The sequence below is a fragment of the Rosa chinensis genome, chromosome 1 (genome assembly GCF_002994745.2).
Source record: "Rosa chinensis cultivar Old Blush chromosome 1, RchiOBHm-V2, whole genome shotgun sequence".
Lineage (NCBI taxonomy): Eukaryota > Viridiplantae > Streptophyta > Magnoliopsida > Rosales > Rosaceae > Rosa > Rosa chinensis.
In genome coordinates this window covers 51,571,500-51,590,845 of record NC_037088.1, presented here as the reverse complement: position 1 = coordinate 51,590,845, position 19,346 = coordinate 51,571,500, and the positions used below count along the sequence as shown (strand labels likewise).

The 19,346-nt window shown below is 37.5% G+C and overlaps 2 protein-coding genes across 4 annotated transcripts in view; one reads left to right on the top strand and one right to left on the bottom strand.

Annotated features, from left to right (window-relative positions):
• Window positions 1-112: 112 nt before the first annotated feature.
• Window positions 113-19,346, bottom strand: part of LOC112182006 (cytochrome P450 CYP82D47) — a 48,369-nt gene continuing 29,135 nt past the window's right edge. Inside the window, exons 1-2 of one of the 2 annotated variants that reach the window (XM_024320432.2) lie at window positions 1,650-2,812; window positions 113-897 (exon numbers count right to left, since the gene is read on the bottom strand). In XM_024320432.2, coding sequence (XP_024176200.1) covers window positions 265-897; window positions 1,650-2,612 — 1,596 coding nt within the window. In that variant the 5' untranslated portion in view covers window positions 2,613-2,812 and the 3' untranslated portion in view covers window positions 113-264. Of the gene's footprint in view, window positions 898-1,649; window positions 2,813-19,346 lie in introns of those variants that run through there. The other variant, XM_040517283.1, reaches the window with a different exon arrangement.
• On the top strand, window positions 11,158-18,041 carry LOC121052395. Of its 2 annotated transcripts, XM_040517287.1 has the most exons (8): window positions 11,158-11,812; window positions 13,613-13,730; window positions 14,286-14,396; window positions 14,661-14,737; window positions 15,974-16,010; window positions 16,229-16,303; window positions 16,935-17,050; window positions 17,807-18,041. In XM_040517287.1, the coding sequence occupies exons 1-7, from the start codon at window positions 11,742-11,744 to the stop codon at window positions 16,950-16,952; spliced, it is 507 nt and encodes a 168-aa protein (XP_040373221.1). In that variant the 5' UTR covers window positions 11,158-11,741; the 3' UTR covers window positions 16,953-17,050; window positions 17,807-18,041. The 2 variants fall into 2 exon arrangements, with proteins under 2 accessions (XP_040373221.1, XP_040373223.1); XM_040517289.1 differs by lacking the exon at window positions 16,229-16,303 and having other exon boundaries at window positions 11,160-11,812.

The window sequence follows — 19,346 nt, the reverse complement described above, 5'->3', positions numbered from 1 at the left end:
TTGTGGTCTTGAAAGTAGAAGCATTCAGTTTAAGACTACATGTTGTCTTAAACTACTACACTATATAGGTGGCTTATTAACGTTAAAAGAATAACTATAGTCTAATAAGGTATTATTGTGAAATGATACAAATTATAAAATTTTATTGCAGCATATAAATCCTTGAGAGGAAATTGGATAAGATTGTTTGAATTACAATATATGTTGCACTTCAGTCTTGACAGAAACACAGCAATTCTTAACATTGAAGAACTTGCGAGTCATCTAGTCAACATTTTCATAAAGTTTAGGATGTAGGCGTGGGGTGAGAAAGACCTCCAGTGGGGTTATCTTCATGTTTGTTATTCCTGAACTCTCACCCATATCAAGTGGTTCATCAGATGGGGCTGTAATTTCAAACCCATGAAGCAAATGAGCCAGTGTAAGTTGAGTAACTTGAAGTGCTAGAGATATTCCTGGACATATTCGTCTACCACTTCCAAATGGTATAAATTCAAAACTCTGGCCCCTAACATCAACATTCTTGTGAGTTGTAAGAAACCTTTCTGGTTGGAATAGACAAGGCTCGAGCCAGACATTTGGATCACGATGAATCTTCGAAAGGTTGATAAGAAGACGCGTGCCTGAGGTTACATGATAGTTACCTATTCTGCAGTCTTCACTGGATTCATGTGGTACTGAGAGAGGTGCAGCAGGGTATAGCCGCAAGGTTTCCTTGATAATGGCTTGGAGATAGACTAGGTTCTTCACATCTGATTCGTTCACTTGCCTTTCCCTACCAACATGGTTGTCTAACTCAAGTTGAGCCTTCTTCAGGACTTCAGGATTGTTGAGTAATAAAGAAAGAGCCCAGGTTAATGTCACTGTTGAGGTATCTGTCCCTCCTAGAAGAACCGCCTACAAAGGACATATGAAATGTACATGATTTTCAAACATATAAGGAACACTAATGTAGGAAATTCTTTTACAAGTGCACATACATGTTTCAGTCCCTGCAGAAGATATTCAAGGAAAAGGAAAGCAAGTTCCCATGAGAATTGAAAAACTGCTTCTTTTCCTTTTTAATTTTTTTTTTTTAAAGCTGCTTTTTGATTTTTTTTTTTTTTGTAAGTAATTTTATATTGCATAAAGCATTGTAAGACTATTTGGAATTGCTTCTAAAATTTGGGAAATTCCCTCCAGACTATCAAATGGACAAATGGCTTTTGATAGCGTTTGGGGTTAAAATTAACTCTATGAGTTATAGACATATAGAAGCATTTTCTTTTGTTTATTATATTTATATATATATATATATTTTTTTTTTTTTTGGTGAATTTTCAGGCAGTTGACATGTGCTTCCTAAAAGAAAAGAAGTACTTCAAGTGCTTTAGTCTTGAAATTTTATTATATAAAAAAAAAACCTCTATTTTCTTTTAACAAAACCGATTACAAATAAGAAAATTACGTAATGTACAAAAACAGTTCTAAAGAAAGTGATCACAAACGGCTACATAACAAGGAAACAGAAAAACTGCTACACTACTAAAGGAGCTTTTTAGTACTCTGTGTGTGTGTGTGTGTGTGTTATAGGAGATAATGTATAGGAATTCGAAGTTGAAATTCATGATATAATCAAGTTGAAGAGAAAGGTTCATCGGTATATATACCAGGCATGTGGCTTTGATAATTGAATCAGCAGTAATTGAACCAGCAAACTCTTCTCTGCTATCATCATCAAGGACGGTAAGCATCATATCCATGAAATCACGCTCACAATCATGTTGCAAAGAATTAGTACTTCTCTTGTGCTTATGCTCTTCTAACCATTTTTGAAGCGCACCATCGAGTTCTTTAGCTGTCTTCTTCATGGCTTTCGCATAACCTCCCCAATCCAACCACCTAAGAAATGGAACTGCATCTGAGATTACAAATTCGCCACCCAATCTAAAAAATTCCCTCAATGCCTTCCGAAAGCATTCATTCTCTTCATTCTCTTGCGCCGAGTTAGCCCCAGAAAATCGCTTTCCAACAACCATCCTGAACATGACATTTAAAGTTAAGTCTCCAAACCACCTCTTCATGTCCACCAGCACCTTATCTGAGACACCTTTGTTTCGCTCCCGCATATCAAATATATGTTTGGTTGACACCTTCAGCTCCGATTCTCGGACGTGGTTGAGCAACTCCAACTTGTGGTTGGAGAGGATGTGCAGCGTGGTTATCTTTCGCATCTGGCGCCAGTAAGGTCCGTAAGGGCTAAGACCGAACACGGCATAGTCGTACCCCATAATCTCTGAGTATAAAGCTTTCGGGCGGTTGGCAAAAGCTTTATCATTTGTGGTGAGACATTCTTTAGTCACATCCCAACTGCTTACAACAAGAGCTCGGTGCACACCAAGTTTGATAGTGAAGAGCGGTCCGTACTTGTCAGCCATGTTCCCTAGGGTGATGTGGGGCGGCTGAGGCCCTCCTAAGAGGGGAAGGTGGCCGAGTATTGGCCATGCACCAGCCGCTTTCGGGGGTTCTCTTTTCTGCAAGTATTTTGATATCCATACGAAAGAGAACAGAAAGAGAAAGAATGCCAAGATGGTAGTTGGATCACATATAGAAGATGGAAGCAGAAATTGCATGAGAATGGAATAGAATAGAAACCCACAAATACCAAGATATTAAGATTCGATCAAGATTGTGCTTGCTTCGTAAATTCATATATGTTTCTTACACCCCCATTGTAAACCTAAATATATAGACAGCTAGCTGGTAGGTACCCCTGTGTTCTAGACCCTAAATCAAGACGGGACTAGCTACTGACTTGCACGTAATCTAGATCCCCTGTGTTCAGATCGAGTGTGTGGACGAAGAAATTTGGCGAGACAAAGAAAGTCTTTGAGAAGATAAAAGGCAATAACTGTTGTATATTTTCTTGATATTTTTCATTTTAATATATGTATATATATATATATATATATATATTTAAATCAGAATGACATTTACATCGAGCAAGGCGCGCCATAAATTTATCATTTACTGTGTGAATTGCGCGCCATAAATTCAGCCTATTTACGATGTGTATAATGCACTCCGTAAATTTATGTGCGTCGTGAATTAAAAGTAGGGGGGTGAAATTTGCACACCCCTAATTACAAACTACACACCCTTTTAATTTTTTAATAATATTTCATCTCACATATTTCTGAACTTCCTAAAATACCCTTGAAATCAATTTTTTTTTTTCTTTTTGGGTCTTCTCTCTCTCTCTCTCTCTCTCTCTCTCTCTCTCTCTCTCTCTCTCTCTCTCTCTCTCTCTCTCTCATGAACTCTCAAACTCATCTCTGAGAGACTGAAACCCAGAAACCCAATCTCGCGACCAACACCCCAAATTGCTGTAAAAGTGTAAAGCCTCCTCCATCGATGTACTTGCTTCGACGTCGTCTTAGTCTAAGATGCCTCTGTCACCTGCCCCTACTGAGACATAGGATTCCTCGAAGAGATAGAGACGACGACGCTGCCGCCGACTCATCACCACCATTGTTGCTTCGACACCTCTCTATAGCTAAGTATCCGACTGTGGATTTAGTCCAGTACAGTGCATTGACCGCATTTCATAATGATTTCGATTCTTTCTTAGGAAGACAGGTATGTAGATGATTGATACTTTCTTGGCAATTCAATTCCATTTCCATTTCTAATGATGATTTGGGTTTTGTTGAAGAGAATTCCTAATAGGAAGCTCTAGGCGGCTGTCAAGCCCTTGCAGTCTCTGCAGCCTTATGCCAACCCTCGAAGCAACTATCCTTGTGCGAATCATTTCTCATTCTCTCTCTCAACTATAATAATGCTCATTCATTCATTCATTAGTCTTATATATCTATATATTCTCTCTACAGCTCCAAATGAACACACCACTCGCTTCATTTACGCTACAATATTCGGTGTATTTGCCAAGATAAGTTCTTCGGTATGATTTCTCAAACGCATTCAACTCATTCTAATCTTAATCTGTATTCAACTCATTCATAAATCTCTGTTAATTTTTTAGATCTGTGTTCTGGTCACCATATCCAAGCTTCTAAATGCTACTCTTGTCATTCTAGAGATTCAAGAAAGCACTCGCTCAAAGGGCATCAGGTTAATCATCCTTTTCTTACTTTAATCTTCATTGCCTACTTTTCTAGCCTCCATTGCTTCTTACCAATATGTATCCTTTTTTTGTTCCTTTCTTTCTCAGTGCTCGTTTTAAGAGTTTCTCATATCTCAATGACGAGGAGCAATTTATTGCATCTCTCAAAAATGACTTAATCGTTGTGAAGAGCCTGCCGGATAAGGAAAAGGAATGAATTCAAAACTTTTAGACCCAAGAATTCAGCTTCTCCTACTTTTCTAGCCTTCATTGCTCCGACGACAACCTCTTCTCTCTCTGCCCGTTTTGGCAGTTAGGATCCTACACGTCGTCGTCATCCTCTTCGACTCAGAGACTCAGATCCTACAGATCGGCGTGGACGGAGATCGCTGCTCGTCTCTAAGAAGCTAGGAACCGATGGTGGTGATGAGTCGGCGGCAGCGGCGTCGTCTCTATCTCTTCGACGAATCCTATGTCTCAGTAGGGGCAGTTGACAAAGGCATCTTAGACTAAGACGACGTCGAAGCAAGTACATCGATGGAGGAGGCTTTACACTTCTACAGCAATTTGGGGTGTTGGTCGCGAGATCGGGTTTCTGGGTTCTCTGAGAGACGAGATGAGTTTGAGAGTTCATTAGAGAGAGAGAGAGAGAAGACCCAAAAAGAAAAGAAAAAATCTGATTTTGAGGGTATTTTAGGAAGTTCAAAAATATGTTGGATAAAATATTATTAAAAAAATGAAAGGGTGTGTGGTTTGTAATTAGGGGTGTGCAAATTTCACCCCCCTAAAAGTATCATGTTTTGCATGCTCTAAAAAGTCATTTACGGTATGTTTTCACGTCTTAAATGATCTTTTTTTCCTGTAGTGTGTGTTCATGTACGGTAGATGTAGTCTGTGTTCATGTTCATGTACAATAGATGAAGACCTAGCTACTACTAGACAATAAATCACATGTCCTACCTCATGTACAATTGAAGTTGATGAAGACTTAGTTACTACTAGACAATACATCACATGTCCTATCTAATGTACAATTGAAGTTAATGAAGACCTAGCTACTACTAGACAATAAATCACATGTCCTACCTCATGTACAATTGAAGTTGATGAAGACTTAGTTACTACTAGACAATACATCACATGTCCTATCTAATGTACAATTGAAGTTAATGAAGACCTAGGTACTACTAGACAATAAATCACATGTCCTACCTAATGTACAATTGCAGTGTGTGGCCTGGAGCTGACGTAGCTATAGCAACAAAACTGTTTTCTTGTATTATTGATTCGATGCACGAGTTGTCTCCTCTTGTAGGAAGAATTTCCGGATAGTTTCTTAGGTAAGGATTGCCTATGTGCATCCTCATTGCCGATGCTACTGTGATGATCATCTTGCTGTGAGATTATAATGTTGTTACGGATTACAACATTTTCATGCGTCTAAAAGTTTCATTTTCGCTTTACCAAAAGGTAGCTAGCTACAAGTGTAGTTGGAAATTATGGAGCTCATGGGATCCTTTGAAAAATTGACAACCATATTATGGGTGGAGTAGAAATTTGAGGTAGATTGTGCCATGCATAAATATATATATATATATATATATATATATATATATATATATATATATCTTTGTAGACACAAGAAATTTAATGAAAATAAAATTCATTAAATAAATCGGTCAATCTTTGAAATTTTGACTAAACAAGCTTAGTTGGCACATGGGTCATACAAAAGGTACACGTGGTTCATATGTTACTAAAATTATGTGAGTTTCGAGGATGACACATGTCAAAACACGAGTGATCTATCAATTGAATGACGCGGAAGCATCAATTGTGGAAGCATCAATTTATCGCTGATTGATTGTTGCTCGAGTTAAACATTTCAAGCGGATCAATAGTATTAAACTGATTGATCTCGATGAAAATCAAACATCAAATACAAATATCGATCAGATTAAATTGTGTAATTCTGATTGAAATCAAGCATCAAATACAAATATCGATTAGATTAAATTATCTAATTCTGATTGAAATCAAGTATTAAATTCAAATATTAATCAAATTAAATTGTTTAATTCTGATTGATATCGGGCATTAAATCAAATCGAAATTGATTGACATATTCCTTAAATAAAAGGTAATTAAATCAATCAATTAAAACTGATTGATTTAATTACACAATTACGGAATGTGATTAATGCTATGTCATCAATGCATTCCAAATTGAGGAAGGCAACAACACTATAAATACCTCCTCTCAAATTAAGATGGGAGGACGAGAGACATACACAAGTAGATGGAATAAACCTCTCCAAAGCTCAGAAGTCTCCCAAGCTTGTGAAGAACCATCAAGCTACCAAATAGCCGGTCTCTTCACCTCACCGACTTCAGACAAACAAGGGAAATCACCTGCAAGCTCAAAAGTCATCAAACTCGCGGAAAATCAACAAGCACCAAGCAAACGTGCCGATTCATCCGCCTCAAAGCCATACTCGCCACGTGACACCTCTCGTGGTTCAAATCCGATCAAGAGCAAGCCTCTACATCCCTTGATCAACCGCCTTCTACAAATCGTCAACAAATTAAATCTTCTACAAGTTCTTCATCAAGCTCGTGGAGAATCAACAAGCACCAAACACACGTGTCGGTTCATCCCCTACCAAAGCCAAAGAACACTCACCACGTGACACCACTCGTGGCCTAAATCCGATCAAGATCAAGCCTCTACAACCCTTGGTCAATCGTCTTCCTCAAATCGTCAACATAACAAGAAGTTCACACTAAAATGATTCGATTCAAGATTAAGTGCTTGCCACCCTTCGATCAAATCAACGTCGAAGATCGAATCAGAGGAGATTCTTGTGAAAGAGCATCTACAAAGATTGTAATCCTCAAATTCATTAACAAATTATATTCTTTTGTACACGTGTCCTGCTTTTATTCATTGCAGGATTTTCATGTTTACAAATTTGGCACCCCCGGTGGGACCATCTCTGCCTCTCGTCTCTTTCTCTGACAATTTCAAGTCATCATCCCTCAACATATGGCTTCAAAGATGATTCAACTCAAATCAACAAACAAGACCAATAAGGTAGCTACTCAAAAAATGAGTAGAAACCTTAACAATCATATCAGTCGAAGTGAGTCGTCTCAACTTGCGACATTCACAATTCATCCATCCAAGTCGCATAAGACTATTACTTTCACAACATTAGGGGCAAACATCACTAAGCAAGGAAGTTCAACATACTTAAGCGATTCAAGAGAATATTCTCCTTCGCCCACTGCCAGTGTTGATTTGCGTACACACCTACGCCCCAATTGGTCTTCTGATAACCAAATGGAAGGGATTTTAGAAGATGCCTCTTTTTCCATGCAAGTCATGGTGATAGGGGTCACCACCGTGGAAGAACTGACGACCCAAATAGCCCAATTAGCTGAAGCAGTTGAGAAGCTACAGAAAACTATTGAAGAGAAGGATATGGAAATTGCTGCGCTCATGGAGAAGTTAGAAACTCAACGTGGCGATGACTCAGAAAAAGGTCTGCAAGGTCATAAGAAAGACTCATCTGGCAGATCATTTTCTGAACAAAAAGAAGAATCAAATTTCATTCTAGCTTCATGGTCAATTCAACAACTTCAAGACATGTTGCCAACACAATCAGAGCTCAATATAGTGGTCCCTCTCAGGATACGCTAAAGTACTCCAAACCTTATACGAAGCAGCTTGACAATTTGAGGATGCCAACTGGGTACCAACCTCCTAAGTTTCAACAATTCGATGGCAAAGGTAACCCCAAGCAACACATTGCACATTTCATTGAGACATGCAATAGCGCTGGCACAGATGGTGACTATCTTGTGAAACAATTTGTTCGCTCACTCCAAGGGACAGCATTCGAATGGTTTACAGAGTTGGAGCCTGAATCCATGGACAACTGGGAGCAAATGGAAAAAGAGTTCTTGAATCGCTTCTTCAGTACACGTCGCATTGTGAGCATATTAGAACTCACCAACACCAAACAACGAAAGGATGAGCCGGCCGTAGAATTCATCAACCATTGGCGTGCACTAAGCCTCGACTGCAAGGATCGACTCTCAGAGTTGTCAGCGGTAGAAATGTGCATTCAAGGCATGCATTGGGACTTACTGTACATCCTTCAAGGGATAAAGCCTCGCACCTTTGAAGAACTTATCACTCGAGCTCATGACATGGAACTTAGCATCGCTAGTCATGGTCGAAGAAAATGTGAAATCGTTGAACCACATAATCAGAAACATGTCATGGAGTCTTTGGCGATCACAACTCCTGTCAAGATCACAACACGAATCAAGTCAAATAACCAAAACAAGTTGGAGCCGACTCATGATCAAACAAGGTGGCGCACTCTTAGAGAGCTAGAAGCTAAAAGTTACCCTTTTCCAGATTCCGATGTTGTTGACATGTTGGAAGATTTGCTTCAAAAGAAAGTAATTAAACTGCCAGGCTGCATGCGTCTGGAAGAGATGCATCGCATCAGTGAACCAAAGTATTGCAAATACCACCGAGTCATCGGTCACCCGACAGAGAAGTGCTTTGTGTTGAAAGACCTCATCATGAAGCTCGCACAACAAGGAAAAATCTGTTTAGACATTGAAGATGACGTGGCTCAACCAAATCATGCTGCCATCATCTTTGATCAACTCGAAGTAGTGTCGTCGTCGCCTTTGCTAGGGGCATGCTACTTGCCTAAATTTCCTTAGAGGACAGAAGAATTGCAACGCTCCTAGCCAGCAAGAGCCTAAACTGCACGTGGCACCAAAACAAAATTAAAAAAAAAAAAACAAAAAAAAACAAAAGTCCGTTGAGTTGGAAACCGAAAAGGGCGGCTCAAGCAAAATAAGGACCAAAAAAAAAAAATCATCATCATCATCCATAAATCCTTGAACTACGTGATGACTTGATCTCTTTCTTCGGAAGGGTACGTAGCCATCTCAGAAAGTTACCTCGAGTCCAGTCATACCAAAGAAAGAAGATGAGTTTGCTCAGGAAGTTATTCTGAGTACGGTCATATCAAAGCAAGAAGATGATCTGCTCGGAAAGTCTCTCTAAATTCAATCACAACAAAATAAAAAGATGAGTCTGCTCAAAGATGCTTCAAAATGACGATTGAATTCAAGATGACTCAAGCATTTTAGGTTGTCTGCTAAGTCAAAGAGGAGGCGCGTAGAGAACTCAAATATTAAATATCTTTCGGGAGCATGACTCTGCATAATCTTTGGAAGTTTGTGTTTCTTTCACTATCGACAAATACGCAAAACCTAACTGCTTGAAGCGGATTCTCCCATTTCCAAAAGATGGAGGAATCCAAGCATTTATGACATTCACATTCTTCCTTCGGTAGTTGATGAATACGTAAAGTCTAACTGCTTGAAGCGGATTCTCTCATGTCCAAGAGATGGAGGAATCCAAGTATTTAAGACATTCGCGTTCTTCTCTTCGTGAGCTACCAAATACGCAAAGCTTAACCCTTTTTAGTGGACCCTACCACGTGCAAAGGTGGAGGAATCCAAGCTCTTAAGACGTTCACGTTCTTCTCCTTGACGATGACAAACACGCAAAACCTAACTGCTTTGAGTAGATTTTCTCATGATCAAGAAGTGAAAAAAAATCCAAACACTTAGATCGTTCACGTTCTTTAATTATCACCAAAACCCTGAAAAGAAAGAGAAAAATATATATATTTAAAACAATTTTCAGAATGCATGTAAGGTGCGGAAAAAAAAAAAAGGAAAGGAAGAAGAAGAAGAAGGGGAAAAAAAACAAAGGGCGGCAGCGGCATCATGAGAAAAGAAGAACGTGGGGCCGTGGGGGCAGCATGATTAAGAAAAAAGAATTCATGCTCTGAACTCGGACAAAAAAAAAGGAATCATGCTTTGAGCTCTGAAAAAAAAAAAAGATTTTTCTTTGAATTGTATGTGCTCATGTCAGAAGGTGGAACATGCAATAATGATAAAGTCAAGGCATGTATAAAAGAGGTGATAATCAAATAAAGGTTAATCAGCAGAGGAAGACAAACAGACTTACCTCAGCCTTACCACACTGCCAATAATTCGCGCAACTCAAGATTCCAGGCCAGGAGCAGTCAACTGCTGAGTTGTGAGCTTCTGTCAGAAAATAAATAAATAAAATGAGTAAAGCACAAGCATTGTTTTTCTCGATTATTAGTTGCTCGATAGCTTTTATGCAACACAAGGACAAAAGGCAATGGAGCAAGGAAACTGAATGCTAACAGCCAAATCTTAAAGTCACTGTTATTGAAGAAAACAGGTTTGAAAAGCAAGCTCGAAGAGGCCTCTATTTATATTGGAAAGGTCAAAGGTCAGGGTTTAATTATATTATACTATATACTAAAGCCCGGTTACGGTTACTACTGTTCATAAGAGACCGAAAAGATGGTTCTGCCCTCATTTAGATTTTTTTTACGCCTCTGCCACTGACCTTTTTTTTTTTTTTTCCTTGTCTCTTCCTCCAGAAGCCTCCTAGACTGTAGGTAACAGTGCGTGAGGGTCCAAAAAGACTGTCTTGCTCTCATTTGAGATTTTTTTGCGCCTCTGCCACTGTCTCGGGTATACTGGATCCTTCCATCGGTTTCTTCTTTCCCCTACGGCCGTATAACCACTATGCCAAAAAGTGCATCAGACGACACACTTCAGACGACATAAGTTCAGACGACATAATTTTTTTTTCTGTCGTCTGAATATACACTAAAACCATACTGGTTTAATTTGGAAAAATGGTGAGCATTCAGACAGCACATTTGTGTAGTTGTAGAAGGTGGTGATTTCCTATCTCAAATTTGGATAAATGGTGAGCATTCAGACAACACATTTATGTAGTTGTAGAAGGTGGTGATTTCCTATCTCAAATTTGGAGGGATATCCAAAAATTGATTTGGTACTTTTCCCTCTCAAATAACCAAGCCCTAGTTGACTAGAAAATATTGTGACATTCAGACAACATTTAAATGTTGTCCGAGTGTGGAGCTTCTTTTAAAATTTTCTAATTATTTTGACCTGTGCTTGTAGAGATCGACCTCGACCCTTCACTCATTCTCTCTCCTTCTCACTCGGGCTCTCTCAGCTCGACCTAGAAACCGTGAGGAAAACTCAAACACGAGCCCTCTCTCCTTCTCACTCAGCTCTCTCAGATCTCGATTCTCACTCTCTCGATTCTTTGTTGGCTAAGATTGAACTTCTTCATCATATTTCTATCAAATCTGGCCACTTCAGTAGAAGATCTACCAACTCTCTTCTCCTTCTCTCTCGCTCCCTTGTCTTTCCAAACCCTACTCTCCCTCTCCCTCTCCCTCTGTCTGTGTCTCCGAATCTCACATTCTCTCTCTACAATCCTCTCCGTCTCTCTCTGAAATTGACGGAGATGAAGTCTATCTGCGCCACAATTTCTTACGGGAGACGATGGAGCCGCCCCAGTAGGGTCTGGCAAGCCTCCGTGAAAGCATATAGCCGCCAAGGAGAACGAGTCTCCGCCTTCAGATCTCCTCTATATGGCCTTGGATTCGAAGCCTTCGCCAGCGGCCAAGTTGAATAGTCTGTTGCCGCCACGGCCTTGAGATGCTTCCTGAGAACTCCGTCCATGGAGCCTTTGGAGAAAGTTGAGAACTTTGGCCGTCTTGCTCATTGGTTTTTTTCTCTGGCCAAATCAAGGTACAATTTTATTCACTTACACTGTGAATCTAGGGTTCTATGGTTGAGTTTTTCATTTTTCGATCACTAATTTGGGCGATCTATGGTTATTTGTTTATTATACTTGAAAGTTCTTCAATTCTTCCCATGCTTTTCTTTATCAATTTTGATGTGATTAGTCTGGGTTTTCTGGGTTGTGTTTGAGGGTTCGTGTGTATTGCTATTGATCAAAACAGAGTTTTAACTATCTATAGTTTCTGTAATGGGTTTGCTTTCCATTGTTTAGTTTCGTTTTAGTTTTAGTTTTAGCAGCACTGCATAACTGGGTTTGAGTCTCTATATTTTCATATCTGTCTTGATATTGGTTTACGGAAAGTTAAGAATTGAGATGGGTATTTGATGGGTTTGGGCTGAGTGTGAGTATTTCTTGAGGATTGGGTTCGCATCATCAATCATTATCTGTGGCTTTTTTCTCCATATTATCTATATGATCCACTATAAACCTCTTCTTTCAATTGAATTAAAGCTTCAATGGGTTTAGTCATTCATCAAATAGAGTTTGGGGGCAATAATATGATTACTGGATCAGTTCAGCATGCATTTACATGAGGACAATTAAAGACTATGCCTCTATACATAACAATATTAAAGAGGGCGTGCCCTATATTTTCAGTTTTGAGTCAGGGCTCTATAAAGCTCAAGACCTGACATGTACTCGAGCTGTTGGGACTAATAAGTTTGCTAGTGTGATGCAATTGTCTGGTTCTTTTAGTAATGGAGCTACAGGCTATTTTGTTCTTGAGATTTTCAAGTCTCGATCCAAAAGTTATATTCTATATATTCAAGGATCATGAGTTACGTATTCATATCATCATTTGAAGGCTTAAGTTCCCAGGCCCCAGAAAAAACTCTGTTTCTTTCTCCGTAGATTGAATTGCCATCTTCCATATGGAATAAAACTTTCTTTTGCTGCATGACTGTTATATTTTTCAGTTTTACATTACAGCAGATGAAAATATTTCATCATTTCTCCATCATTGTAGCTAAATGTTTAGTGCACTAAATTATATTCTGAATGGAAATAACTGCTCTGTTATCTTGTTTATGGCTAGAGAAGTCAAATTTGTTTCTCTATATGCAGTGGTAGTTTTTACATATTGAAGTGACTATTTCATGTTTGGATTCTAATGAACCAGCATTATACTTTCATGAGTATGTATATATGCTGCTCTCTGTATGGGTATGCATGGGAGTTCATGCTTTGGACTGATGGAACTCTGAAGTTGTTAAGTATGGTTTCATAATTTTCTGGACTTTATTGATGAAACTCCAAGTAGTGTGCATGTCCATGTTTTTGGGAATTCATGCTTTTTTATTGATGAAACTTCAAGTAGTGTTGGTGGGTGAATGTGGGAATTCAGGCTTATGAATATGAAAGTCCAAACTAGTTTAGTATGATTTTCACAATAACTTGGAATCTATTAATGAAACTCCCAGCACTGTGTGTAGGAATGTAACTGATTCGTGTTTTAGATTATCAATTCTTAGTATAATAACTCACAATTCTCTTTCCAGACCTCTAATTTCTTGGTTTGCCTTTTTCTCTGTTTAACTATTATGTTCTTCAGTATGGAATATATTGTATATCAATAACTTTGTTTGGATATACTCTATTTGACCTCATTTTAATGAATGCTTGACATTTCCAGCTACATGTTTTGATTCTTAAATGGTCTGCATTGATATTTGAGTGCGGTATATGCTCTGTTCAACCTTTCGCCTAATCTTTTTGCTCGTGGTTTTATGACCTTATGCCCTCAGAATAGATGCTGAAGCCTGCAGCATAAGGGAGGAACTTGATAAACTGATGACACTGCAGCAGCCTTTAAGTGGAAGTTGTAACAATTCATCGGAGACAGCAAAAGATGCAACGGTAGAGGTATACTTGATTTTCCTGCATAGGCAAATGAGCATAAAATCCATATAAACAGATCCGTACTGCACAAATGTTGTTTAAGATAATTTTTATACATGATCCAACTGAATTTCCATTTTAGTAAGGCACCCGATTTCTGTGTGCATGCTTGTTCTAATTTGTCTTCCAATTTTTCTATGCCTCTGTAATAACCATTTAATATTAGGTGCTCCCATTTATCACATCAAAAGGCACAACATACATTTTCGCTTGCTGTATTTTATCTCTTTATTCACAACTAAGCACTTCTGTTGGTCCTTTTGTTTGAATAGTGGACCATGTTCAATCAGTTTTCTCAAACATGGTCTCAGTTAAATTTTCAAGGAAGGAAAAAAAGTTAATGGACTCTTTGGGTTCAGTATGTTTCAGCTGTGCTAAACTACCTGTACGGTTCAGGCAGTTGAACCTGACCATTAGTGATACTTGTACCTGATACAGTTGTGTTGATATAAATTTATTTCTTTATATAACTAAAGAAGTTGTGACTCATCAAAACTGAAAGCTCTAATTTCCTTGCAGAATTTAAAAGCAGCACTCGTAGAAATTCAACTATGTTCCAGGTTGGAGTCTCTGTTACTAAAGAAGAAATCCTTGAACAATGGGGACTCACCTGAGCTGCACACTGAAAAGGTCCCAATTTGATGTCATTTCAGCTATCCAGTAAAAGGGCACTAGAACAAGCATTTCTTGGTTGCAATGGATAAAAATAGTACCAAATAGGCAAATATTAAGACACAAAATTTGAATTATACTATAATAGTTAATCTAAACGCCATACTTTTCATTTATCTGGAAACTGAGTGATTCCTCTGAGGGGCACTGCATGTGCGTAGTTAATAATGAACAATCTTCTTTTTCCATATTACTATTGAACTCTCCTCTTTTAAATTGCAGGTCGAAAAATTGAAAGTATTATCAGAATCTCTTGCTAATTCCACCTCACAAGCAGAAAAGCGCATTTTGGACCACAGGTTTGAAACGGCCTTTTAAAACATATTGCCTGTATCTATTTGGTCTAGTTCTTTTTTCTGTTTTTTTGGGACAATATCTATCTACTCTAGTTTATGTGTATAGGTTTCCATGTCTTTGAGAAGATAAATGTGTGTCCAAGAGTATTAGGTTTTCTTTTGTTTTTTTTGTTTTTGGTCTGCCAAGAGCATTAAGTTCAAATGAGTCAGCATAATTTTTATTACTTTATTTATTTGAGAAAACAGATGTGCATATTTAGATGAACTTTAAAGGGAAGATTAATTTATAGGATTCTTCTATCAAATATGGTGTTGAGTACATTTATCAGTTATATTTCATTTAAGTATAAAGGGATAGAGATAGTGCACTTCAGTTCAATACATTTGGTGCATGTGAGGATGTGCATCTTCAATAAGATATTTGATTAGTTGCTCTCTGGTATGGGTAATGTGAAAATTTTGGCCATACTAAAACACCGAGTCTGGATTTTGTTTGACTTTGATAAATCTGGTTTTATTCTTTTCTTCAATACTTCAAGCAGATTTCAAAAAGAAGAAGCACTTAACTTTCGTGTAGCTAAAGCTAATGAAGTAAGCCAACTTGAGAAGGTATGCCTATAATTAAAGATATTTGTCCAATTAAGGAACTCTTTCTTTTACAGATACATTGTAAGTCATGGATAAGCTATATGAGTTAAAGGAAATCTTAAATAAAAAGTTGCACCGCATGAGTACCCTTATATAGTTATATCTGTAAATCAAAATTTAATAAGATGATATTTACTTGCTTTAGTATTTGGTGTATTCAGTTGAAGGTTTTCATATATATGTTCTTTTTAAATTTAATCATGATAGTTTTGCACCTTACATTTCAAATTTTCATCATACTTTTGATAATTAATCTTATTGTTGGTGGCATGTGTCCATCATAATATTTTGTTTAATTGCATGTACCTTTGATTCTATCCGAGTTCTTCTATTAACAATATGATAAAGCTCCATCTTTTACTAAATTGTCAGCAAACTTCAAATTCATATGTTTGTCAACAAACATGAATTTTTATTTATTTTAGTATTGTTTAGTAAATGCTTAAGTTCATCGTTTTGAATGGAAAACTCTGAAATCTTAAGTTTTTACTTTGATTTTATTCACATTTTAATGTTTAGTACTATTTGGTTTGGTTCTCCAAATTTGTTAGGATTTTATACTCACTGACAGTGTTATTGGGTTTCAGATAGGGAAAGCTTTTTTGAAGCAGCTGAAAGTGTTCCTGAGGTGAATTTTTTCAACTTATTTCTCTGTTATTTAGATTTGGTTGTATGGAATTCAATTGTGATTTGTGTTATCGATTTTGTGAGAGTTTTGGATGAAAGAAAGCAGGGAAATAATTGTGAGGGGCTGACACTACATACTACATATAATGTTTATGTGGTTGGCAAATAATTGTAGTGTTTGAAATTTTATCTGAACCATTGCTACTGCTTTTGTATCAGAAAAATTACTTAGATGTGTATCGCTTTGAATCATGGGGAGGTTCACTGCTACCAACATATGCTGTTGGACAACAGGTTTGCTATTGATCATCCAACTAAGCTATGCATCTAAATTTATGATTAGAGTTTATGATTAGTTCACTGGAAGAGGAAGACAAACAACGATACGGTTGCAAGTAATATAAAAAGATTTGGTATATAGTGTCATTATATGATGAACTAGATTTACATAGTTGATCAGAAGTTGGGATTTTTTGTCTAATTCTTCAAGTCAATTACCAGCCTTAAAGTACTAATTCGGGTATTGCTGTTTTACCTCCACAAATGCAAATGTTTATGGGTTTAGTTATGCAATATGAAGTTTTCACTGAAAAGGGTTGTGACAGGAAGCAAATTAGTAAACCTGTATTGGTGATGGTAGCTTAGCTTTTTGGTTTTAGATAACCTCGGAAATGAGCTAGCTTTCAGCATTCTTTTAGTCTTTCTATCATCCATCTTCCCCTAGATTTACTTAGTAATTCCTATAGTACCTCAAAACCTTCAGATAAGCACTTGTAATTGTAAAAGGCATGTTAGGCTATGTTAGTTTTGACTTGTGTAGCAACTGCAGCTTATTTAGGCTTTAAGGAAAATGGAATTGTCTTCAGAAATCGAAGACAATTTAGGTAATTCAGCTTTTCTTTTACTTGTATTGTTCTCTTTACAGATGAGGACCGAGTTCTAGCAACTGTGAGGGTTCAGCCATCTCATGGTTAACTAACGACATTTGTGGAACATCCTAGAATGAGCAGGCTGATCCCCAACTTCTTTTCCATTCAAATGGTAATTTATTTTCCACCCACTTTATTAACTGATCAGTAAAACTATACATTTCTACCTTAGTTATACCACGCTGGCCTTAATTTTCACTACATGCATATGGTTCTACCCTAGAGGCACATGATTTTGAATACAGGTATCTTAGATTTTAGTCTTATGAGGTGTTAGTGGAGCTTATTGAGATGTGGTTATGTCTTCTGAAAATACTGGTTCTTCCCTAACTTTATGTCTTTTATATGTCTGTAACTTGTCTGAGTTTCTTTTTACGTACCATTTGGCTGTACTTGTTTGAAATTGTTTTTGGTTTTGGTTATGTTTGTTGAAGTTCGCTGCAATTAGTAGATTTTTGTGCTTTGTTTTGGTTGTTAGGTGTAGTTTGCTGAAACTATTTTTGGTTTTGGTTATGTTCGTTGGAGTTTGCTATTTAGTTTTGGTTTTGGTTAGTACTGACTCTTGAGTTTAAAGAGTCATTTTTGTCAGAACCTGCTGGGTTTTTTTTGTTTTGCTTAGGTGGTGTTTTGTCTATAGCATCACCTCAGTTATTTCCTTTTACTGAAACTACACGTGTGAAAGTTTATCTAATTATATTTAGTGTGGCTATACTAACTCATAGTTTGATGCCCTAGAATCTATCAAAGATGGAGGTAAAGAAGCTCTTTAATAACATCAATAGCTCAGAGTATGTGATAGTTATCTAGACATAAATGTACTAAAAGCACTAGCAAATATAACTTCATTCTATGTGCATATTATCTGCAGGGTTATGCATATATACTCACGCAGCCTGGAATACCTTCCGTTTTCTATGACCACTTCTATGATTCGGGTGATTCAATTCATGATCAGATTGTGAAACTGGTACAGCAGTGTAGCTAGGTAGTTCCTTTATTAACTTGTGTCTAGTAGATTCTTCATTCATTAAGCATTTGGACTTGTCTGCAGATTCAGATTAGTAGATATGGGACATTTTGAACTGATCGATGCTCATGATTAGGTTGTGTACATAAGACAATGGTGGATTAATAGAAATTGCAATGAATGATTTTGGATGTGGGTTTCATACTTTCATGAATGGGCAATTTTAATTTCCAGAATGCATGCATACCAATTGTAACAGGGAACTACTAATATGTGTTATCTCAAATTGCAAGCTACAACAAAAGCACACCAAAATGTGTGGTTGCAGTTGCACAAAAACAACACAAAACCCAATTGGAATTCTATTGTCCTTTTGGCATTGGTACAATAGAAAATTGCAAGCTCCAACAAGAGCACACCAAAATGTGTGGTTGCAGCTAAACAAAAACAACACAAAAATCAAATAGAAGTCTATTGTCTTTTTGGCATTGGGACGACAGAAAATTGTAGTCTAAAGGGCAAAACAACAACATAAGTTAGACGAAAGTGTTGGCTAAAACGTATAATAACAACAAATAAGTGTGGTTGGAATCAATCACAGACAATATAAAAAGACCTCATAAAAGACCTTTCACATAACACTTAAGTGTCGTATGTATGTACCCTAGAACGACACTTAATTGTTATCTGATGCTCTTTACGACCACATATAATTGTCGTTTAAAATAAATTAGCACAACCTTTAAATGCTGTTGTATGAGAGAAGACACTACACAAGAGTCTTCATATTTCTTATTTAAGGGCATTCAGACCACACAAATAAGTCTTGCAAATATGCTTCACACAATAGTATTTAAAAAATACTGTGGTTGTTTTGTTTATCAGACAATACAAAACTGTTGTTTGAATGCTTTTAAAGAAACAGATCACAATGTTCCCAAAATACAAAACTCATCAGACGACACAAGACTTTTATTTTTTTATGTCGTCTAAAAAATCAGACGACAGAACACTTCTATCGTCTGATGCCCCCAAGAGACGACACCGTACTAGACGACACATTTTTGTTCGTTCAGACGACAGAACAGTTCTGTCGTCTGATGCACTTTTTGGCATAGTGAACCAAGATTGACGTACGCCGCAGTCCACCGTTTCGACCCTAACTCCTCTTCTGCTTCTTCTGTTGATTGACAGAGACAGAGACAGAGAGCAAAGGAGACGGCTTTGATCTCGCAGTTGTTGTTGTTGTTGATCGACAGAGACATTCAGTATTCTAAAGTTGGGAGTTGTAACTCCCTTATGAACAGAGTCGAGAGGAAGGTCCGCTTCTTTGCTTCGCAGAGAGAGGAATCTGGTGCTTCCCCTTGCTAGATAAAGGTCTGTTTTTGATAGCTCTACTTCCCGGTTTCACTCTTCTATGGGTTTGAGTTCCAAATGATTT